At 36.8% G+C, this 25,542-nt stretch overlaps 1 protein-coding gene across 3 annotated transcripts; it reads right to left on the reverse strand.

Moving 5' to 3' along the window:
* Window positions 1-1,821: 1,821 nt before the first annotated feature.
* Window positions 1,822-25,542, reverse strand: LOC113052358 (E3 SUMO-protein ligase PIAS1-like). 3 transcript variants are annotated; one of them, XM_026216819.1, is made up of 14 exons: window positions 25,345-25,542; window positions 19,972-20,410; window positions 10,963-11,047; window positions 10,767-10,814; window positions 10,584-10,674; window positions 10,256-10,390; window positions 8,883-8,988; window positions 7,521-7,594; window positions 6,948-7,108; window positions 6,677-6,807; window positions 5,859-6,045; window positions 5,574-5,713; window positions 4,853-4,893; window positions 1,822-4,742 (listed from the first exon to the last, which is right to left on the reverse strand). In XM_026216819.1, exons 2-14 carry the CDS (start codon window positions 20,405-20,407, stop codon window positions 4,449-4,451), a joined length of 1,929 nt encoding a protein of 642 aa, XP_026072604.1. In that variant the 5' UTR covers window positions 20,408-20,410; window positions 25,345-25,542; the 3' UTR covers window positions 1,822-4,448. The 3 variants fall into 3 exon arrangements, with proteins under 3 accessions (XP_026072604.1, XP_026072602.1, XP_026072601.1); XM_026216817.1 differs by lacking the exon at window positions 25,345-25,542 and adding an exon at window positions 22,786-23,000; XM_026216816.1 differs by lacking the exon at window positions 25,345-25,542 and adding an exon at window positions 21,380-21,665.

The following is a 25,542-nucleotide window of genomic DNA, read 5'->3' on the forward strand; positions in this document are numbered from 1 at the left end:
AACAAACGAACAAAAAACAGTTCTATCCAAAGAGAGGTACAACTGATGAATACATAAAGCGATTATTTTTAAAGAGGCAAACAAAGAAAGTAGTAGTAAATATTAGCACTTTCTTTTTCAGTAGGCTACTATAGACAATAGTATTTGTATTTAATACTACCTTTTAATTTAAAATAGTATTATAGCACATTATTATTTAGTTTAACTTATTAAATAAACGAAATAGTGCAATATTATAAATATCATATACACACACACACACACACACAAACAGTACAGACCAAAAGTTTGGAAACATTACTATTTTTAATGTTTTTGAAAGAAGTTTCTTCTGCTCATCAAGCCTGCTTATATTTGATCAAAAATACAAAAAAAAAAAAAAAAACAGTAATATTGTGAAATATTATTACAACTTAAAATAATAGTTTTCTATTTGAATAAACTTAGAATTAAATAAAAATTATTCCTGTGATGCAAAGCTGAATTTTCAGTATCATTACTCCAGCCTTCAGTGTCACATGTAACATCCAGTCCATCATTTAGAAATCATTCTAATATTCTTATTTATTGTGAGTGTTGGAAACAGTTCTGCTGTCTAATATATTTGATGAATAAAAGGTTAAAAAGAACTGCATTTATTTAAAAAAAAAAATTCTAATAATATATATTCTAATAATATATTTTCTTTACTATCACTTTTTATCAATTTAACACATCCTTGCTGAATAAAAGTATTGATTTTATTTAGAAAAAGAAAGAAAAAAAATTACTAACCCCAAATTACTGACCAGTAGTGTATATTGTTATTACAAAATATTTATATTTTAAAAACATAGCTTCTTCTTTTTTTTTTTTTACTTTTTATTCATCAAAGTATCCTAAAAAAGTATCACATGTTCTGAAAAAATATTAAGCAGCAGAACTGTTTCCAACTTTGATAATGAATCATCATATTAGAATGATTTCTAAAGGATCATGTGATAATGATCCTAAAAATTCAGCTTTGCATCACAGAAATAAATTATAATTTAAAGTATAATACATTTAAAAACAATCATTTTAAATTGTAATAATATATCACAATATTACATTTTTTCTGTATTTTTGATCAAATAAATGTAGGGTTGATGAGCAGAAGAAACTTCTTTCAAAAACATAAAAAATTGTAATGTTTCCAAACTTTTGGTCTGTACTGTATATATATATATATATATATATATATATATATATATAGTTATATTTAAAGGTGCGGTATGTACGTTTTCTCTACTAAAGCATAAAAATGCCATAATATGTTTGTAGATATTTAAGAAACATGCTAAGTTAACATATTTTTTCATCTGAAAAACAATGCTACAGTCAGTTATTCTCCTTTGAAAAAGTGCGCTCTGAGCTGGAATGTCGGTCTTTGTTTTGGTTTGTGAAACCAGTTTACCCAGTGGGCTCGGTGCACAAGATGGGGCCGGTGAGATTCAGAGTCGCGAGTGTGTGCAAACTTACTCCTCTTGCGAAGTTGTCATTTACTGTATAAGGGAAAACTTACATACGAAGCTTGGCATCATATAGAAATAATGTTTTTTTTTATTATTATTATTATTAAAAAGCAGATAGTGGTATATCAAAGACAAGAGAAAATGCAATCCATTCAACTCATGGTTGAACAAATGGTTTATGTCTAACAGTGCAGTTACATGTAGGAGGTAAAACAGCGGAGATATTCAGCACAAATGTGAAGGAGTGCAAAGTCCAAATTCTTAAAGTGTTTTATAAGAATTCTAAAACCGTATACACATAAGCTTGTTTTTTTTCAAGACAAAAGCCAAAGTTAACTCAATGCATTTTATTACATCTAAATGTCTCTACATAAACATGTAACATTCAATAGGTAAACAATTTCTTTCAATGCATGTAATAAATATTTTTTTCCACTTAGTATTTTATACAAACTGACATTGGTCTACTATACAATATGTCTTCCATGTCTTAAAAATCCTTTTTTTTTCTCCATAAAACATGCCACAGAGACGCAGAGTGGATGAAATTTAAGGCAGTGAGCAGAGATGTCAGCTTACTGAAATGGAAAATAAAATAAACTTGGACTTTGACACCAAGTCCACTCATAAAACAGTTCTGCATCTAAAATATATAAATTCGTTTTTTGTGACATTGCGGATCCAGCTTTAACACATGAATGCACATCACTGGGACATCCAAGTCTGCACAATGTTTGCCTTACATCAAGAACAAAAACATGCACACGCTTTCATACACACATTCAAACTTACACAACTTATCCCTTTATCAATCATGGAACAAAAAAAATCAACAAATTAATGAAAACTTGTATTGTGTTTGTCATTGAACCTTGCTTGTATATCCCAGGTAACAAATACATAAAGCATGAGACAGACACATTGACCTGTTAAAATAAAGAGTCTATCATTAACACTGCTAGAGATCTAACAAGTACTCAATTTGGTATTAAGGATTTTGCCATAACAGCACATGTATTTTTGTCTCCATTACTTTGATCTCATTAACTACTTAAGCGGTTACATTTCAAACCAATCTAGAGCCAAGAAACAAATCAACTGATAAACATCTAATACTCTCAGAAGAAATGTAGGTTAAAAGGAGGTTTAGAGGTCAAAGGAAACAGAGTGAGACTCATCAGTCTATCAAACAACACAAAACGAGATAGCTAGATCCGGTCACACGCAATTACCCCAGTCCCAAACCCAATTAGGCTTTGAAAGATCTGGTCAACACACTGAGAGCCACACAAGCAAACACACACACACACACACACACACATTTCCATTTCCAACATACTGTATTTTCTTTTTTCCCCCAATCTTCTGTTCTAATTTTCTTCAATTTAGTTTAGCAAAAAAAACGGTTGCACTTTATTTTACAGTACGTGTACTAACATGTACTTATAGTGTACTTACAGTGTATTTATCTATGAAAGTTCTGGTAACACAAGGTAACTACATGGGGTAGGGTTAGGTTTAGGGGTAGGTTCAGGGTTAGTACCTAGTTATTACATAGTTATTGTAATTACTATAATAAGTACATAGTATGTACATAAGGAACAGGACTGTAAAATAAAGTGCTACCAAAAAACCTTTGCAATGAATATCCTATGTTAATCCCAAGCAGCACTTGAAAGAACGTCCAAATGTTAACTCAATAGGCTTGTGTTTCTGTAACTGATAGTCAGCGTGAAGAGCAGCTTAATACAGGCTAACTGAAGTACAAGAAACAACAGGTCCAGTCTTTCACAGGAAAACACACTCACACAAGGCACACATGACAAAACAGAAGAAATGATGAGTGGCTTTAGGTTTCCTGCACAGTACCAAACACAGATGACCTAAGAGTCAACTGAACAGACACCGAAGTCATCAAACGTCTATGAGCAATTACATGCCAACACCAAGGACATCGTAACCTCATCATCTACGCCACTGTCAAACCTCCCAACAAATCATTCCTTCTGAACAATTCGAGAAGAGAGGGATGGAAAGGAGGAGGAAATAAAAGAGAGTAAATCCTTACTTTCCATACAAGGTGTACATTTAAGTTCACTGAACTCGCAAGCTCTCACTCTCGAAACTTCAACACTAAACAGTGTTCTTTTGGCATTGAGCAAGAAGAAAAATGGATGCAGAATTGTTAGAGAATTAATTTTTAAAAACAGTCATGAATTACATTTCCCTTAAGAATCATGAGGTCAGATATTGGCAGTCTGTAACAATGCGATTACTTCCAGTTGTTAACCTGAATGTGAAGGAATGCTTCTCAACAGCCCATTAAAAATAAAAGGGAGCGTTCATCAAAAAATAAAGATTTAGTCGTCATTTACTCTCGTGTGCCAAATTTGATCTGTGCAACAAAAAGAGGAAAGAAAATATATTTTTGTATTCCACAAGGGAAAGAAACTCATACAGGTTTGGAGCGATATGAGGGTATGTAAATGATGACAGAATGTTCATTTTTGGCTGAACTATCCCTTAAAAGCATTATATAAAATAATCCTGCATGTTTAGGGGATATGGTATGGACTGACAAAGACAAATAAAAAGGTAGGAAGAGGTTTTGGTAGGAAGAGAAAAGAACCAAGGGTCCCACTGACAGTCTGAACGCAGCCATTGTGCCCTATGGAAAATACAGACTACTACAGTTTTTTATGGGTAAAGGATATAAAAAGTGAGATAAAACCCAAAGTAATTTTAGCAAGCCGGGGGAAAAAAACGTTCAAGTTTACATATACATTAGATAGGTGTATATACAAAAGTAAAACAAAAAATATATTTATTCTCTGTACACGGCAACGATTATCATCGTTTACAAAAACACCCTTCAGTCATCTTGTATGTCCCCTTTTCTTCCCAATGTTTGAAAGTCTCTTCAGTCAGTTTCCTGTGTAAGGGTTCGGCCCTGGGTCAGTCTAATGAGATGACGTCTGGAATGGGACCGTAGATGGCAGACGTGGGGGCTGATTCAGAGGCGGGGCGGGGGGCGTTTGGATGTCCCAGACTTTCCCGTAGGCTGCTGGATGACACCAGACTGCTGCCGGTGCTGCTGCCGTTGATGTTAATGGGAGGGAGGCTGTTGCTTACGGGGGTAGAGGGAGGGTCCAGGAAGAGCTGAGACGAGCCGTATGGGAGAAAGCGACTCAGGAGGAGGTCGTGATCTTCAGATGCTGATGCAGCTGCTGCCATCACCATGTTGTAGTGCTGGAGAGACAGCATAAGAAAGGTCAGGCAAAGAGAAGATGGTCACTAAAGTAGCTATGTCAAGTTAGCAGTCAATCACAGTGGGCCAAGAAGCGTTTGGGTTGTGTTACCTGATGATTCTCTCCTTGTAAATAAGGAAAGAAGCTGAGATCTGTAAGAAGAAACAGACAAATCAGCACAAACATTGAAGCTTAGGGGCCATTTACACAAAACGTTTTCAGCTAAAAACGGGAAACTTTTTTATGCGTTTTGCCAGTTCATTTGTACAACAACAGGGTTTTGGGGACTGAAAATGAGTTTCAAAGTGCAATGTTTCTTTGTAAAATAGTAATTGTGTTTAATTGAGTACATGGTAGTATTGTTGCTGCTAACGCTTCTTCAGCAAAGTGAGGATTTACTTCACCAATATAACAACCAACAGCGGCGACGCATCGTATACAATATATAATCGTAAAAATATATATATTTTCCTTCAGTCTGAGGTTTATTCATTATACTTTTTGGTGTGAAAGGGTTTTTATATTTGCTATAAATAAAACTTCTTATATTAAAAACAATCAAGCCATTTAAAAAGTAACGCGGAAGTAACGCAAACGTAACGTAACATTACTATCCATAAAAAGTGGAAAGTAAAGTAATTACTTTTTTAGGGAGTAACGCAGTATTGTAATGCATTACTTTTAAAAGTAACTTTCCCCAACACTGGTCGTGTATACAACTTTTTACAAATTCAATAGAAAACAATATCTGTTTTTGACTACATCATTGTTTTGTAAACTTAGCATTAAATAGGCAAATTTTCCACATTAACCAGTTGTTTGGGGGCTGTACCTGACAGGTCAGTGGGTGTAGAGTAGTAGTGGCGGTAGTCCTGAATGAGGGGAGGAGGTGGGGGAATGTAACTGGTGTCCACCTGAGGCATGCTGGGTGTTCGACTCACAGGAGATGCTTGTCTGTGGAGATGTAGTACCCTATGAACATGCCAACAAACAAGCTAGCTTGAGTAAAACATTTCTGCAAAACCCAAACAAAGAATGTTATTTGTGCATACTTAAGAAGCTGAAAATAATTTGATTGAAAAAAAACAGGTTCTGCTGAAATGATACTGATATGTACCCATTATCCATCTGAGGAGAGATGCTAGATAGCGAGGGGCAGCTTTTCTTCTGAGGGGGTTCTTCATCTTCCTCTTCTTCAGACGAGCTGTCAAGAGTCAAATCAATCACTTCCACTTTTTTGCCGTTTCCTCCACTGTTGCCATTTGTTTGAGAGTTCTGTTCCAACACCGTCGTACGACATCCACCTGATTATGCATGCACACATAGAGAGAGGATTGTAAACCAAATAATTTCATGGTGCATGTTCAATTTTTATAAGCATATGCATGGCAACAGCATTTCTCAGGGGAAGGTTAATGTCACTTATTCATTGTAATCATTGTTTGCCATTGTCTACCAGACCAAGAAACATTTCTTTTTATTAAAATGAAATGGTGTCAGGAAAGCTGCTTAACAGGTTTGAATAAACTTTTATAAGGATTCACTGATTAATAAAAAGTTCAAAAGAACAGCATTTATTTGAAATCATTTTATTTGGATTTCTTTCTTTTTTTTTTTTAAATGTAACTACTGTAACTTTTGTTCAGTTTGTTTCATTCTTGCTGAATAAAAGTCATTTATTTTACAGAAAGAACAAACAAAAACAAACTTTTGTACTGTTGTATTTGTACTGTGTGTATTCAGAGGTAGCTTTTCAATTATTGTGTCAGATATGACAACACTTTTTTATTTGATTTAGCTTATTTATCAAAATACAATGCAGTGCAAATTTTTTTAAGATGTCTTAGACCAATTCTCAATTGTCAAGACCCAAAACGTTTCCTGCAACAGCTCCTTAACAATATGAGGTGATAATCTGCAGTGACTGGGACTGACCACCAATGCCATTGTATGAAGCTGACACCTCTTGCACTTCCTTTTTCGACCTCATGGGGGCCCAGCTACCATCTTCTTTGAACTGGATTTCATCACAATCTAAACAGCTGTTCAGAATCTCCATAAACAACCTAAGGATGAAAACAAAAATGGGTAGGAAAAGGTAGGAATACATATATAAACCATATAGTGTCCGGATTGTAAAAACAACTTCATTTCACAAACAAATACATTGCTTTGTGCTGTTCTGTTCTGTCCTTGTTCTGCATACCCGTCAATGATGAGATGTTCATAGGGTGCTTTTTTGTCACATACAGGACACACCCATGTGGGCTTCTTTTCATTCATCTGGATGTAGAGCGTAGCATCAAAACACTGCAGGTGTGAACACGTCAACGCCCGACACGGAATCATTAGCCGCATCTTCCCCAGCTGTGTAACACAAGCAAAAGCACAGACAATCATGAAAGAGTTAACACACACAGACATCCAACATGGAAAAATCCAAGTAAACTCACACAAACACACACACACACACACACACATGTAGGTTCGAAGAAAGATCAATCAATAAAAAAAGAGCAGGAAGAGACACATGAACAAAACAACTGACATTAACCAGCCTAACTGTTTTAGACAGTTTATGACTCATAATATATAAAACGCTCTGAATCGGATTTATTTGTTTAGAAATGTAATTGGATTTTCTTAGCTTAAGAGGTTTGTCGCAGCTGGTCCTTGGGCTTAAAATAGTATGAAGACCAAAAATACATCCAAAAACAGGCATTATTGCATGTGTGTGTGTGTGTGTTTGACTGAGTGAATGCACAAATAAGATGCTTACCGGACACAATAATGAAACTCTTAGGCTGGTGGTTGCTATTTCACTGTCAGGGTCTGCTGTTAACTTTTCCTTTACTGCAGGACATGAGCATAAGCACACATTAACAGCTGAAAGTACACAGAGACCTTTACAACGGCATTGTATTAATAAATGACTTCGAGTTATTAATGCAACTGGAGAAGTGAAAGAACAGTATGGTTACATTACACCTGGCAATAATAAAGGACTAAACACATTCACTCCTACACTACCGTTCAGAAGGTTGGGTTCAGCAAGATTTGTAATTTCTTTTTGAATTAAATTACTAAACAGATATTTTTATTTCTCAATTCATGAAAAAAAAAGAGTGCGTCAGAATTAGGTTGAGCTGCCTCAGGCTACTGTGCTGTAGCTTGTTTTCATCAGGGGCCTCTTCAGACAGTTTATAGGTGGCTACATAAAATCTGAAAGTATCATGGATAGTATGAAGGGCAGACGAGAACAAAGAGCAATCTGTGTAGAGCGGAACTGTGATGTTGCATTTCTGTCAATGAACAGATCGATCCCAGATGAACTCACTTCACACTACGCTATATAGAACAAAATATATATACAAAATCAAGCGCTACTTAGTCTTAATAGCCTTAAGAAAATGACTATTGACTGGAGTCTATGGAGCATAACTTTTAAGGTTTTAAACTGGATAAAACAACACACCAACAAAATTTTAGTCCATAAAAATATAGATTAACTTTGCCATGAAGAAGGAACAAAAGGACACAGAGACTGTTTCTGTCTGAATTTAAATAGCAATAAAAAAACTCCATCTTCAGTGCCATCTTTAGATTGATATCTGGGGGAAAATGTTAAAACTTAACAGACACTTTGCTTAACTGCTGATTTTTCATTTAGCAACTTGTCCAAACACAGGGGTCACTGCATGTAACATTTTAGAACTAAACGTAAAAGCCTCTGTAAGTAATGTTAAACACAGACCTACACTACTGTTCAAAGGTTTGTGGTCCCTAAGAACATTTGACTGTGTATGAAAGATGTCTCATGCTCACCAAGGCTGCATCTATTAGATCAGAAATACAGTAAAAACAGTAATACTGTGAAACATTATTACAATAACTGGATAAATATATTTTTAAATATTTGGTTACATTTATTTTTTCAGCGTTGATGAATAGAAAGTTCAAAAGAACAGCATTTATTTGAAACATAAGTCTTTACTTCCCTTTTGATTTAATGTAAATGTAAATCTTCTATTCTAAAACCCAATGGATATTCCCGAGGAACCCCATAGCTCAAAATGCTCAATTTCTCCAGGTTTTGGGACAACAGACAGAATATCTCTATTTCTGTGGAGTATTTGCTTACTGAGTGCTCTGGAGTGATCTGGGTTTCTGATGCCTTTAGCCCGCAGCCTCTGCAATAGCATTGTAGATGACAGCTGTTTGACCAGGTACACCGCCATAGAGTAACTCTGAGAAAACAAGCCAACAGTACATACTTCACTACAGACACAGCGCCATCCCAGACCTCAATCCAAGCAACATCTCATAAAACAGCATGGAGTCGATTTATATTTTAATGTAAGTCAACATGTGAAATATGTTATCATTCATGGAATAACTTATTAAGTGTAACATCACAGTGAGACCATGCAATACTAGAGCTAGAATATAACAGAGTGGGAAAACCTACTGCAGAGAAGAAGCTTCTTCTAGGCATCATTTATTTATATTTCAGGTCAGACCTTACATCTCCGTTTTATCAGTGCCATGTGAACAGGTTCTATAATAAAGAGCCCTTTAGATTCAGTGAGAGGGTACAGCTCATATAATTTTCATGAGCAAGAGTGAAACATTTAAGGAATCTACCACAGAGAGTGCCAGGATTGTTTATTGCTTGCCAAGGCAAGTTACACGATAAGGAATGACATCATTCATAAGGCTTAATATATTATAGGTTCAGTAATGTTTTATGCACAAGATGAATAGGTTAGCTCATAAAATTTAGGGATCTGTGAATTAAGTAATGAACTCCTGTCTGCCTACAGTAGTCTCAAAGCAAACTGAGCTTTTTCCTTTTTTCCCAAAATCTAGATTCTTCTTGTTAATATGCATTAACTGCTAATGGATAAGAGCCTTCATCCATCACAGATGTATTTCTAGAACATATCAAAGATAAATGAGTATTCACAAAAATCACAAAATATTTCAGATAATGTATTAAACTGCACTGACACACTTACGTTTAGCTTAGACCACAACACACAGAATAGACATAAAGCGATTTAATTATTAATATGCAAGTTAACTGTTTCTGTTTGATGTCACACCCATTAATATTCTTCAAATAGTATTTTTGTTTTTCTGAAAAATGACTGAAATAAGGGCATCAGCAACAGTGATTCTTTTTTTTTTTTTTTTTTTTTTGCTGTGCCTCAAAGCTTAAGAGAAAATACAAAAATACAGCACACATGCTGACATTTTCACACAAACTGCTTATAGCCGATGCTATGATTGGATATCATGTGACTGCAAACGGCTGCAAGACATGTATAGGGTGCTAAAAATACATTTTGATTTCAACAAGAGTTCCTGTAATAGGCTTGCTTGATTTGATAACACCTCAACTTACTTTCCATTTTTTTCCCATAAAAGGCTCTTGATAAGAACCATTTTCAAACAAATGATGCAGTACTTGCATTCACAAATTGGGAGAGGGAAGGATTAGGATCAACTTACCCGTCCAATTTCTGAGGTCCAGGACACTACGATGGTGTTAGGGACAGTTGTGGACAGTTTGACCAATGAGGTAATGTTGATGGGTCTGCTGGGCCTCTTTGGTTCCACACCATTTTTGGTAGGAGGCAGATATCCCTGGTGAAAAACAATAGGAACGTAACAAATGTGGAACTTCATTTATATAAAAAATATTTAAAAGAAAAAATAACATTTTCAGACAAACGCCATTGTGAAAATGTAATTTAGTGTAGAGGCCAACAGTTTCTCAACCATGTGTCTCAGTTTAGAATGATGGATCGATGGAAAAATGGACTGTGGTTTAACTTACTGGGAGATTACACGGTTTCCCGTTGACTTTAACACAAAGATTAGGGGGGAAGTGGTCCTCCTGAGGGCAGCTGGTCTCTGATAGACAAAACCTGAATTAAGCAGAAAACAGCATGCTAGTGCTCTGAAGTTTTATACAGTCTCATATTTAAGCAAAACATTTATTAGAATGAGAATAGCTTACCGTAACTGTACTTGCACCATAAAGTCACATTTGGTCCCCGATATGTCCCTATAAAAGACAAAACTATTCATTTGAGATCATAAACGAGTCCAACACAATCAGTGCCTTGTAGAAACTCCTCTTCTTATTTTGGGATTTTGCTTTGTAACATCATTATATCATTTCTGCAGGAAATATTCTGAATAAACAGACTTACATTGAGCTGCTGACTTGCTGGACTTGCTGTGGCGTCAATGCAAATGCAAAACATGTTTCCTGAAACCTCTGGCTGTTATCTGAAGCTGCAGAGAGAAAAAGATCCAGAAATTTAACTACAATGAAAAAACCGAACATATAACATCAGTTTCCATAGCTTACATTTTATGCTTACTGTGAACAAAACCCAACAAAACTTTACATGACTTTGAGCCGAGTGGAAATTTCACAGGTTTGTGGGCTCTGAAAAATCTGAATAAGTTTAAATATGCAAAGTATTTTAAGCAATCCCAATTTTTAAGACAAAGTCTTTTTAAGTTTCATCCTCAAATGCAAAGAAAGATTCTTATCCTCATAATTCCACCCATATGTGAGGTGGGTACAATCAAAGCTCGAAGAGTAATGTTACAGTCTTCTCCCCCACTCTGATCCATGTCCAGCTTAAATAACATCTAAGTTCCTTCAAAACAAACTTTTTCTGGGAAGGTTCATATCATTCCCACCCAGTTCATTTCCATTGTCATCGAAGGGAGAAACTCAAGCTGTTTTTTTTGGTAAACAATGTGTCAGAAACCATTATGGTTACAGGTTACTGAAACAGCTGCGATGACAAAAAGCATGTTTGAAAACTATTAACTACAGATAATGTGAGGATTGTTATTGATTGAAAAATGTTGTTGTTGCGCTACCAGATTCAGCCCTGTAACAAGTTAAGCAAGTCATTAGGGACTGTGCCGGTAATTTAATTCAGAAATAATAAGACTATTATAATAACAGTCACAGACTTGTATAAACTACAAGTGCTTTTAAAGATTTAAACATTAAATGTTATTAATGTAAAAAAAAAAAATTTCCACCGTTTTTAGTTTAGTTCTAGTTTGTTTAAGTTTTTCATTTCTTTTACATTACTGATTGCATTTCAGCTTAAAATAATGTTTTTAAACTAAGGGTGTTGCAATATACTAATAACCTTGAAGATACGCTTGACATTTTAATAAAAAATATATTGATATTGTTAACACTACACATACAATAAAAACTACACAGACTTGCTACTGCCAATACACAGACATGCTGTGGTGAGCATGTAAATAAAATACATGTGCAGCAGTAAGTAAATACTGCTGCACATATAACATGTATATTTACCCCCACATATAGCATACAAGAAATGACCTAGTAGCAGATCTATAAAGGTGGAACTGGGGAAGGTGAAGGATTTCTAAAATGTGCAGCAAACTGCTACAAGCAAACACTGACCAAGTATTTGAATGTTGAGCAGCAAGCTCACTGGCTCATTGTATTTTAAGTGTGTTTCACTGGCCAAAAAATAAAAAAATAAACAAAGTTAAAGTGACATTTTTTCCCCCCAAAAAACATTTCTAAACACTGCTATTCTGAATTCTTCGGCCACAATAATTGTGTAGTGAAAATCTGTTATCGTTAGAGCCCTATTTTAAAGCATCTGAGAGGTTTCTGATTGAACTGGTAGCATTAGAAAACCTGATCATGTAAAAAAAAAAAAAAAAAAAACTTCTTGCAAGTCTACTGTGTCATTCAGTAACACCATCTCAGATGTACACTACACTTCTTCACTTTTGCACTCTTACACACAAACATAGATGAAGAATACTCTTTCTAATGCAAGTGCTCTCATCCAGAGAAATCGACTCTAAAATAGCATTTCATAGTCATTTAAATGTCTCTAAGTGCAGAGGTTGAGTTTTTCATATCATGTAAAACTAACACAAGCCATACACTCACACCTCATTTCCCTCTTGATCTCTCTTGCTCAGCTGGAGTAATCATGCTAAGAGACACAACGGATATGTGATATACTTAAAAATAACAAACAAAAATAAATGTACAAATAGATGCAAAGCTTAACATTGTTTTCATACAGTGGTTCCAGTCATCGAATTTGATTGGCCAAGCTGCATTCTAAGACGTCTGATACAGAGTATAACAGCACTGTAATGTTTATTTGCACTGTCTGTAACGGTGCTTATCGCTATGCTTGTTTGTGTTCGTGGCATTCCAGAAGAACGGAACTGAGTGAAATATTTATACAGAGAAATACAGAAGGTCAAATGATGTTACGAAGGAGAAAATAGTCATAGTAATTATGCCTAAAAAGCTTCTATATAGATGTAAGGGAATGTCGATCTTTTTGATGAACCATGTCAACCAATGGCAATGCAGCATCTAACGCATTAACGTACAGAAGAACAGCGATGTGAACGCTAGCTAAAGCTTTACTGAATGTGCTTTTAAGTACTACAGCACTCTTGCTTGCATTATATCTTCTTTGCAGAAAGCTTGAGAATAGATTTGTTGATGAGACATTCGATTCGCAGGTGGTATCATGTTGTTATTTTGACGAAGGTCATCATGTAAACACACATCTTCAAAAATGATACTAAATATCTGAATTTCCTGCATCTTTGTGAAAGGTTTTTTTCAGGTTGTTACTGTTTCTCTTTCTCGACACTTGCTGCTTGTTCTCCCCTTCCCGGCTGCTTTCATTTTCAAATCGTTTTATTTTCTCCATTGCCTTCATTTGTCTTTTCCCTTCTCGAACACGCACAATACATCATCCTGTTGACAGGTCTATTGACTTTTCTCTATTTCTCCAGCATACACCCAAAAAGAGTGTATGAGGCATCATTATGGAGCTAATTACTTTCCATTTAACTATGAATATTGACCAGGGCCATGCTGATGAAAGGCCAAACAGGTGCCACTATACATCCACCTACTCATTTTCACAGACCATAGTTTCCTCTAGTCCTTTCTTTCCTGCTTTGCTTGCTTTCAGTCTGTCTCTTGTTCTCTCCCACACCTTCATCAAATCTCTCGGTTTCCTTAACATGAAACTGCAGGGGTGCAATTAGACCTGGTGATTCAACTCAATGCCACATAATTGGCCTGATCTCTATTCACAAAATTAACACTGGGGAGGTAAAAGACGAGAGAGCTAGACAGAGAGAAAGACAGGCAAAGGGGGAGACAGAGAAAATAACGGTGTTGAGACGGAGAGAAACAAAGGGAGATTGACGGGGAAAGGCGGACAGAGAGAGAGAGAGACAGATCAGAGAGAGAGCGCAAGCACAAGATCCCTCCCCCATGTCTAATCTAAAAATAGCACAACAGTCTTTATCATCTGATTTGCTTCAACAGTTGGATGCAAAGTAGACGTGAAGGCCTGTGTGTTACAGTTTGTTTCTGACAAACCTCTCCCTTTATATTCACGCACCTAATTAACACAAATCCTGCTCTGTAGCCATGTGCGAGGTACACGCTTTCTTAGCATCCGATTATATATGTAAATTTAAACCAAGCAATGTCTTTAGTCAAAAAAAAAAAAAAAACTCATACTTTCTCATTTGTAAAGCCAATTGTTGCTAAATTTAGATCAGAAAGGGGCTAAAAACCATTGCGTTTTCTCGTTCACAGGAGTGTCATGTGGATTAGATTCTTTATTGTGTTGACTGTGTGGTGTGTGTGTGTGTGTGTGTGTGTGTGAGATTGATAGTGTTGTCTGTGTGTTTTTGTTCTTCAGAGAGGCTGGCTGAGTCATGATTCTGGATATAGTAAGACTGAAGCTACCTATGGCTACACAACTCTCTGTAAAATTGGTTTCAAAATCGAACCAAAAAACCAAGATCTCATATCACGATATGAGTAATTTAATATCACAGTAGCAGTATCATAGTTATTTTTACTGTCAATTCAACAAAACTAGCATATAAAATAACAATATGGATATACTGACCTTATATTTGGATAATCCAGTAAAAAAAAAAAAAAAAAAGATTATATATATAACAGCACAACTGTTTAAAAAAAACAACAACAACCTTTCTTGAGCATCAAAGCAGCAAATTAGAATGATTTATTTAGAATTAGAAAGGGTGAACAAGCATCCCACCAGATTGCAAGAGCAATTAATATGACATGTATGTGTTTATTTGAGCAAAGCTGCAGTCACTCATCAGCATATCAAACTGCATATCACTAATAGTTTGATTCAGTCATGTGCTTCATGGGAAAGCAAACACTCTGAAACCAATGCAAACCTACATCCACATGACTCACTTGACTGTAAGCTGATCTGTTTACATGCTCGCCCCACTAAAAGCACGCCTGAGATCAATTTAGGTATTCGGTAAACATAGTCAGCGATGTTTTCAGTCAAAGTAAACAGACAGGACCACTAAAAATAAAAATCAGGCCACTACAGCCTTTGCCAACTGATATATTGTATGTCCATCTGGCCATGGAGAAAAGAGTGTGATTAAAGACAATACAGGAAGTAATACTCAAAGCATCGTAGACCAGATGCAAAATTGTTGAAGGTATGATTGAACAAACTGTGCTGTAGCTTTATTGTGCCCACACATGGCCTCATACTAAGCCTCTGTAGATCCTTCATCTTAATGAAAACACTGCTAGGATACTCTAAACCCAACATACATGCCAATAAAAATTCCTCTCAGTCTTTCTGCAGAACACTAAGACAGAAAGAGAAACAAAGAAATGGAGAGACAGAGCGAAATAGAAAGGGAGACCGTGCACAGCTGTGACTAATACTGAATTATCTACTCTGTTACTTTCTGTTTACAGGCATTCTTAGCCTCGGCAATATTGTATTGTTTGCAATTAAATCTCATTTCAATTTGCACTACACAGATAGAGTCCTCCAGTGTTGAGCTGATGGGCCTCCACACATTCCCAAAACTATTCTGACATTACTGAAATTGTGTTTTCCGATGGAGTCTTTATTCAGAAAGTGTATATGTTGGTTCGTTACTGAAGGATGCACACCACACTGCTCTTAATGGTTAGGATTCATGCTTCGAGCAGCAGCAAGACACATCTCTAATTAATAAAACACACATGATCTAAACAGGTTCAGGTTCTTTAAATGCTCCTATATGCCAGCATGCCAGAGAGTGATTGAGATAATGACTAATGCATGCATAGTGCATGGATCACTCTGATGAGAGCAGAATAATGATGACAATGATGGTAATGTGATTATGACGAATAACTAAGTACTCGCTTCCTGTGGTGTATGAGGCAGGAGGGCAACGCTATGCTGTTAGAGATAAATATGTAGTTAAAGCACAATGAGAATCAAACGCATGATCACACGAAAGGACAAATAATCCAGGAAAAAGAGCTCTAGATGGATTGTAAAGTTTCTTTAGAATGGAACTTCAAAGATTATGATAACAGGTGTAACTCGATATAAAAAACGAATTTAAATTTAGTTTGTGAACGGATGAAAAATGGAAATGTGTGAAAGAACATGCTACTCAGTCTTAAACAGCTACATTCCCCATCATTCTCTGTGACACCACAAGTATGAAATGCTGCATCAGCTTCATAGCACACTACTCATTCACACTACTGTTTAAAAGTTGACTGGATGCCACTGGAATGTAATCTATGATTCAATGAAGCTTAATAAAAATTCAAATATGCACAAACTGATCAAACACATCATTGTTTTACCCAGACTGAAGGGGTAGGCTTATTTAGTTAGTGTTAATGGCTAACCACATATCGAACATATCTACACACATCTACATTTTCACTTCACTTCATTATACAGAAAGGCTAGTATATTGCTCTCTTTAAAAGGTCATACTGTCACGCTAGTTCTGCTGGTATTGTGTTGTTTGTACCACATATTACCTTTAACATGTGCAACGAAAACCTACGTATATGACTGAGAAACAAACTGTGAAAATTTTCAGTTGGTGTGTGATCTAAGCACCTATTTACACATCTGAAAACATGAATTCATGAACTCAAGACATTTAAAAGAATTACAAAATCTAATGCCAAAATCAATATGGCCTTTAAAAACAGAGCGAGAAAGGAAATGGATATTAACATTATCATCACATTACGTATGAACACATTTAATTATTACCTGCAGAATTAAATATAAAAATTTACACACAGGCAAGAACACGGTCCCCCATCCTAAAGAAGTCACAGAACAGACTTTTTGCTCTGTTTTAGCACATTAGTCTATCTATCAGCAGACTGATATTTTATACATGAGCTGGGGGATGGATGCATTTAATAAAAGTTCATAGGTTTGTGCATATACAAGTAAAGCTGTTGAGTTTTTGTTTGCTGCAAAATAGTTATATCACTTCATGCATGTTTTGTTAGTAAAACCTATAGTTCCAGAAGTCATTTGTGTTTAGCTGTGAGTGCTCTAGCACAGTCTGGAACTCATCTGTGTATGTTTACTGTTGTCCACAACTCATTCCTGAGGAACAAAGGAACAGTCGAACCTCACTGAAGTAAGCAACACTAGGGATTCAGCCAAAGAAAAGCTTAATGACTGTCACATGTGCCGTCATGGAGATAATGAAAATATTGTAAGACTGTTACGAAAATGAATGTTGACAAATAAAAAAAAACATGAAAACATGAAGATAGGACTAGAAAAATAGCACTGCTAGATTATGATGCATCAATATTATTGAAAAAGAGTCAATTAAAGGAATAGCTGCATGAGGTGAAGAGACGAACTCTAAAAAACTGAAGCCCATTCTGTGCCACCTCCTATGAGATTAATCAGAGAGGCTATCCTAGACACACAACATAAATGTACAATTGCAACTTCTACATGCACGAAAGGATGCAAATACAAGTTAACTAATGCCGCGTTTCCACCGAAATTACCTGGAACATTTGTACCAGGAACTTTTTTTCCCAGGAACTTTTTCCCCCCAGACCTGTTGCTTTCTGCGTTTCCACCGCGGTGTAAAGTACCGGGTAGATTAGGCAAATAGACTGGTGACGTAGGTCTGCACGCGTTTCTCAATACAAAGTACCGCTGATTAAAAAAAAAAAAAAAAAAAAACAGATTTTGGACGTGCATCATCGGTAGTTAGTTCTGACTTCGTGCATTCGACTGGGGAGTGTGATGTCCGCGACGACACGAATCCTGTAATTTTCCTCTCTGTATATTTACAATAAAATGAAATAGGATATCAAATACCACTGCCTCCTTTGGTTTTCATTTAAGCATAATAACAGCTGCAGAAATGTACTTAGTTCATGGATATGTGTATATGCAGCTATTACAATGAAACGAAATATTATAGAAATTTGCCTTTTTAATTTTAATTTTAACATATAGATAAATTGAATACAGACCAAAGAAAACCTGTTAGATTTACCCCGCAGCTGAATTATATGTTATGTTTTAACCACTAAAGACACATCAGAGTCAGCGGCACATATCAGAAGGTCTAGCCGAAGTGAGGCTGCTCTCAGCGGATAGATGATCACTGAGCTCCCGCTGATTGCGTGGAGCTCACTGTCTACGAGATCGGCGAAACATTTTTAAATAGGTGCTGTCTTTATAAATAAACCATAGATTTGAGTTTTAAACAACTACATTCTCGGCTGAAATATTTTTAAAATTACATTTCATGACACAACAACAGTAATATTTTGAAAATGTTGATCCAAATAAATGGTGGTTGAAATCACAATGCTGCGTGAACTCAACCAATCAGCATGTTTAGCGCCAAAGTCCCGCCCCCGAAAGTTTCCAGAACTTTGAAAAAGTACCACCTCGCCAGCAGGAACTTTCTGAGGGGCATTTTTTTACCCGGAACTTTATTTAGTTCCTGGTTCCTGCACTGGAAACACACTAAGTACCAGGCCAAAGTCCCTAGTTCCTGAGTAAAGTTTCTGCGGTGGAAACACGGCATAAAGCTAAGTTGATATTTCCAGAGAGTGTAACGCCTGCTGTGGATGTGCTCTTCCCAAAGCAGTGCGCTGAAACATGGGCAAGGAAAGCAAAAAGAATTCACGACATTCAATAATGTTCCCGTTATAATGTTGAAATACTGTTAAAAAAAATAATTCTAAGAGCCAAAAAAAAAAAAACTATTGCATTATTAAGATCATCCGAATTTTTGAAAAAGAGACACCAAAGCAATATTACCGTCTCAACTAACACAGCAATTATCATTAATATCAGGCATTGCATTTGAGCTGAAACTGTGAATAAAATCCACCCTGCAGCTCCTTGCTAGTGAGTTAATAAACTCAGACAAACACATCATCTAGTAGAATGATCAGATATATATACCCATAACAACTAATGCGCAAGTGAACTTGACCGTATACTGATGTGTAATTTATTGTGGATGCGCTCTTCCCTTAAAAGCGCACTGAAAAACGGGCCACTAAAGCACAAAGAATTTACAATATTCTATAACAATCATGTTCTCATTGTAATGTTATGTATGTGACAGAGTGATGCTGCACATATTGCACTTAACTGTATTTAATGATCAAATTGATTCCAGGCCTAACAAATCAGACCTCAGATACCGCCCAAAATCAGAAAAAAAGACAAACATCATTTCAGGGCGATCTTCGTTTTATGATTAATCTCGCTGTCATGTCTCGAGTACTTGTGACCATTCCTGAACCTTAATAAGAATAAAAATCATCTTTCTAAAACATTGCAAAATAAATGTACAAATAAAGTAATTATTGTAACTATCATATATTCACACATACATATACACACATACATATATATACATACATATAAATATATGAGTAAATAAAATAATTATGAGCAGTACATTTCCACAACTCTAGCTATTTGGACCACTGCAATGTGTGCTCTAGAGAATTTGGGTGCCATAGTGTGTACTCATGATTTCAACACTATGCAAATGACAGTGAGAGAGACAGTTTGGGAAATGAGAGACAGACTGTGGTTGGTTGTGGGGATTGGCAGTCTATTTGAACATCACTCCTCAGGCAAACGAACACACGAATGCCAAACCAGCCAACACCATTAAAATGCTAATGTAGAGAAAAATGGGTCCGCACATCTCTACAGTTGCCGTACATCACACAGATCTACAGATACACACTGTTCTAAAAAAACACACCACTAAAATATGCATGAACATACACTCGCCTCGCTATCAAAATCTCAAAAACTCACCAAGACTCGTAGGTTTAATGAGCTCATCCAGTACATCATAGAATGGAAGCCGTTGAAGTTTGACATCAGGGTGTACGGGATGCAGGTTCGTGGGGAGGCGGGGCAGTCCCAGCTCGTGTTTGGGCCCGAGAAGGGAGATTGGGAGCAGAGGGGATGGGGGCGCTCTGTGCCCATCAAATCCCAACTGTGTGAGGCCAGGGGGCAAAGAGGCAGCGGTGGGGTGGACTCCAGGCAGGGCCAACTCTGTTGGGGACACCAGCTTGGTGGGAAAGCGTCGTCTGTAGAGCTCCTTGATCTTCATCTGGACGGCAGGGCTGCAGCCGGCTTTAAGGAGGTGTAAGGCTTTAGTCAGGAGCTCGTGCTTTCGTCCATGTTTGTTTCTGCCTGCGTAGCCCAGAAGAACCTGCAGCTCTGACACCCGCAGGCTCATCACCATTTGCTACAGGAGAAGGAAAGAAAGAGAGCGGCAGAAATTAACACGCACATGCTGAGCCAACTCGATCACAACATCACACTTCCAGCGCCAAACACACTTCATTTGCATAGGCCAAACTGTTTTACTGGGCAAACACACATACACATACTCACAGCTCAGACACTCATCAGAAGGCACACACAAACCAAAACACACTCAAATACAAACACATCTCTCACACAGACACACACACACAAATGTTCCCTCAGGCTAGGATAGTTCAGTAATGGTCTAAGCTAGCAGCCCCAAACACACACAAACACAACGGAAGTGTCACATTCCACAGGCAAGAAAACGAGACGGAAAAACAAACAATGCAGAGCAAAGACAGGTAATGAACACACTACCATTCTTAATAATAAACCATTCTTCTCACATGCTATCTATTTGACTGATGTGTGTGTTTCCTGGCGAGGTTGCAGAGATGGTCTTGTCATTTCTCAATATGCGTTTTTATGCGACTTTAGCAAATTAGCTCAAAAGGCAAATATTATTAATTAATCACACCTTGATATAAATAATTATAAATATTTGGATCAACTAATGGAATTAATATTAGCGATAGCGAACACCCGGTGTTAATCATTATTAATTCTAAGAAATGTTTATTTACCGTGTATAGAAAATAACATACTTGTTATACAATACTATTCAAAGCATGTAGCCAAAATCTGCATGATTAGAGACTCTGAGACACAAACAAGCCTATATTAACTACACTAAACACTTAAACTTTCTAACACACACACACACATAGTTCGGATAGAGAGCTTAAGCAGAGTATAGGAAATCAAGCAGTTATAGTATTGAGATTCAGCAGATCAACAGCCTTGAGCAAACCATCAAAACCACCATTTCTTAGTTCTAACACACCCTTCTTTAAAATGGATGGGACTACTTAATTTAATTGATCAAATAATGAGACTTGCATACTTGCATGTATTGTCTGTTTGAATAAAAGTGTCCTGATGCAGTTTGTTGAGGCTCTAGTTGATCTTGGCTGAATTTTTTCTGGATGAAAGAGAACCAGCTGAAGTCTGAGGATCTTTGCTGAATGGAAAGTCAAGGCCACAGCCTGGCACAGACTTAGGAGTCATTGGAAAACTTCTAGCACAATCTAAACTCTGACCTAATCTTGTGATCAGTGATCTCTAAAGTGTGTAGATGTCACATCCTCAGGATTTGAGTGAGCCAATGAGGAATGGTAACTCTGGAGGGACATTTTTGGTCTTCTATAAGGGTGTTTTGCAAATGAAATCGGATTGGCAGTTCAAGAAAAGAATCTTCAAGATTCTTATAATACTAATGTGTCACGGAGTAAGATAAATGTAATGTAAATAAACAAATAGGAAATATAATTTGGAGCTCACAAATGCCAAGCAGACATATGTGCGTTCTTGCTTATTTAAAGGGATACTCCACTCCAAAATGAAATTGTTGTCATTAATCACTTGTTTAATGACAAAATTTTCTTTAAGTAATAATAAAACATTGATTCAAGGTGTACTATAGGAAGACCACTATCAAGAACATATGATTATATAGGATACATGATTGTACATGTCTCAGTGAATTGTAGACACAAAGTTCTGGATTATGCATGTTTATTCATAGAATGGTATGTCTATGAATTCATGAGGTGGAAAGAGTCTATCTTTCACAGGGTCTGTTCCATTGCACATAGCATCTTTCCACATACTTTTAGCAATAAAGAGTCTTATCAGATGGTAGCTCTGGTAACTGAGCCCTCTTAGAGTGATACATTACTTTCAGGGGATGGTTCACGGAACTCACAGAGTGGGTTTTAAAGATTATTTTGTTAAATATAACAAATAATTGTGTGTCTGATCGGCCCAGCCGTTCTCATATAGTACATCATCCTCAAAGGTCAAAGTTCAATTACAACACTCAAGAACACAAATACAGACTACACAGATGTGTTCTTGATATCGAGGATGCATCAAATACAGACGAGAGAAGCAAACTGTAAGAAATTCCAGATGGAAGCTTGCAAGCTGTTAAACTTTGTTTCATGCATGCAAAAGCATGACTGCTTGTGAAAGTAAACATGTCGTTTATTTTTGCAGTAATCTTAAAGTGAAAAAGACCTGAAGAAAGCCTGCAGTGTTTTTTAGTGGCATATTAAAAAGAATCTTAACATTGACAGAGCACTATTTACACAAATACATGCAGTAAAATAAAAAGAATGCAAGTAAGTATTTAATTAGTTAAGATGACGTCCTCGATCTGTGATTGTTATTGTGCATTGGGTGGTACTGTCCTGCTATTTAAAATGTGCTAGGATGGTCAGATGAGCAACAAGACATCTCCATTCTCACAAAGATGCTTTGTGTGTCCTCGTGTCATTCTGAGGTTGTTCTTTGAGGGTAGCCTGGCAAGACCGGTCTCCATGAGAATGCAAGCCCATTGTCTGCCTTCTTAGAATTGAGAAACATCCTCTGTCATCATTTACTCACCGGCATGTCAGTCCAAACCTGTAAAGAAGTGAAAAACGTGCCAGTATATGTCCATACAATGAAATTCAGTGGGGTTCAGTGTTGCTATAGACCCCACTGGCTTTCACTATATAGACCAAAACAGTAAAAAATATGTTTCAGAATATCATTTCATGTTTCACAGGTGAAAGTTATACAGGTATAATGCCATAAGGGTGAGTAAATGATGACAGAATTAGAATGTGGGGTGGAACTATACGTTTAACCATTTACGTTTTGAAACTGCTATATTCCTAAGCAACTTCTGTTTGCATTCTTTCCTGTGTAAATATATGTTAGTTTCTCCTTTGGACAAGACATTAGTTTAGAATAAACCAGACAATGAAAAAAGCTTACAATGCACTGATTAACAACTCAATCCCTGTGCTGCACACAAGAACAAATCGGAACAGATGCGCATACAACTAAGAGCCTGCCAGACAGTCCTGAATAAAACACATGATGCATTTCTGCTTTAAAATGAGGAGAAGATAGCAGAGGAGAAAGAAAGAGACAACAGTGGGCATGAGAGAGAGAGAGAGAGAGAGAGAGAGAGAGAGAGAGAAATATATATATGGGGGAAGGGCAGAGATATGAGCTACCCAGCTTCCAAACCAAATGAATTTGAACACACACACGCAGACACACACACACACACACACACACACACACACAGAGAGAGATGGCTCAAGTAAAAATCCTCAGCAGGCATAATGCTGTTTGAAAGCATAGTCTGTCGAAAAAATGTGTAGTGACTGCAGCTTACAAGAATGACTCAAATTTCCCCCTATAATAAGCGCTGCTATAATTGTCATGCACATTTTATCAGTAAAGCTGGTTCTGTGATTAGTAGTAAATCTCCATCACCTGTTTTCAGGTGGAGCAGCATTCACTAGACAGAGCTGTAGTTCTCTGACAAGCTATTCAGAATCGCTTTCATAATCACAGACGATTTAATTGTAAAAATATGAAATCGACAAAATTGTCAATTTTGACAAAAGCTGACTGCGTATCTTCTCTGTGAACTACGGCTCTGTGTAGTAAATGCTGCTCCATCTGAGAGCATGTGAAAACACCACATTTAATAACATTTTAACTCCAAACTCACTTCATAACGTCAGACAAGTGTTTGAAATAAAATCTGTGAGATGATGTGGCTTCTTAAACAGAATAATTAAGGCCCATAATATTCAATTGTATACTAAGCAGTGATAGTACTTGTACTTGTATTATGATGAAAATTGTAATAAGAAGATCACAGAACTGTGCTTCACTAAAGAGATGCATGATAATCGCTGCTTCTGCCTTATCGCGATTCATCGCCTTTGCGATTTAATTCCGATTAATTGTGCAGCTCTACCTATAACGGCCCATAACAATCCAATCAGTCATTAATTCACTTACTGATCCATCATACTTGTGTGTGTGTGTGTTTGTGTGTGTGTGTGTGTGTGTGTGTGTGTGAGAGAGAGAAAGAGAGAGAGAGAGAATGAGAATGTATGTTTGGGCTTATGAGTCTGAACAGTTCAAATGAAATGGGGAAAAAGAGAAAAAGAGAGAGATGGAGGTTCCTGACCATGAGCGCACACATTGCATCTGTCAACTGCTTCAAATGTCTGTCAGTTCTCTCTCTGAGGCACACTTGCTTTTTCACATATCCAGGGTGTCAAAGTACAGTCTTGTTTTAACAATCAAATAATGCAATAATGAGTGTACTGAAGACATCCTGAAAAAATAAGCTCAGGTCCAATCATAATAAAGGAGTTAGCGGTGATTAAATTACATTCCAGGAATCAGATATCATAGGGAGTGAGACGCATTGTGAAGCATTTTGTAGATCCACACTGAACCCAAATCTGATGCATATATAAACAGACAGCAGGATGTTTACCGCTTACAGCCTACTGTATTTAACCACATTTTGATGTTGTTTGAGCTGGAAGTCATGTGGGTACAAGACTTGTTGTCAAATCAGCTCAGACAGTTCGCAACGTGGTTGGAAAAGTTCTGTATTGATGCTATGTATGAGAAGGAAAGCCTTAAAAGGAATGCTTTGAGACACTTTTGAGACCCTTCATATAATGTCAACACACCACTTGACAGTTGCAGTATTAAGTCTAGAAAACCATTATTCAAATTAGATTAAAATACAGAATTCACCAAGCACCTTTGTGAGCAGCCAAGAGTATACCTGCATGACATTCATGTTTGGTTCACATGAATTTCATTCCTCTGACTTTCCTCACCAAAGTAAACCGCCCACATATCGCTCTCTCTCACTCTCTCTCTCTCTCTCTCTCTCTCTCTCTCCTACACTCAAAACCCTCATCACAGCCCAGTGGGTCTAATGTTATACAGCCATTAACAACCAACTAATACAGCAAATGTCACACAACACCAAACCTCAGGTGTCAGCAAGTAAAGGTCCAGGTTGTGCAAGTGTCTTCGTCAGATACGGCCACCCTGCTGAGGTTTTCCTGCACAACGCTGTGTCATATGAGTTTGAAAGTGGTTCAACAGCACCAGCAGCACTCTAAAACCCACAGAGAAGAGAAACAAAGATGTGCACTTGATGTCTGCAGAGTCGATCAGCTTTGTTCA

The sequence above is a fragment of the Carassius auratus genome, chromosome 32 (genome assembly GCF_003368295.1).
Source record: "Carassius auratus strain Wakin chromosome 32, ASM336829v1, whole genome shotgun sequence".
Lineage (NCBI taxonomy): Eukaryota > Metazoa > Chordata > Actinopteri > Cypriniformes > Cyprinidae > Carassius > Carassius auratus.

Coding starts and splice junctions, on each gene's coding strand:
- LOC113052358 (XM_026216816.1), bottom strand. Junction 11,048..19,971: donor CATTAAACCTACGAGTCTTG/GTGAGTTTTTGA, acceptor TTCTCTCTGCAG/CTTCAGATAACAGCCAGAGG. Junction 4,894..5,573: donor TACACCCACTGACCTGTCAG/GTACAGCCCCCA, acceptor TTCTTCTTACAG/ATCTCAGCTTCTTTCCTTAT.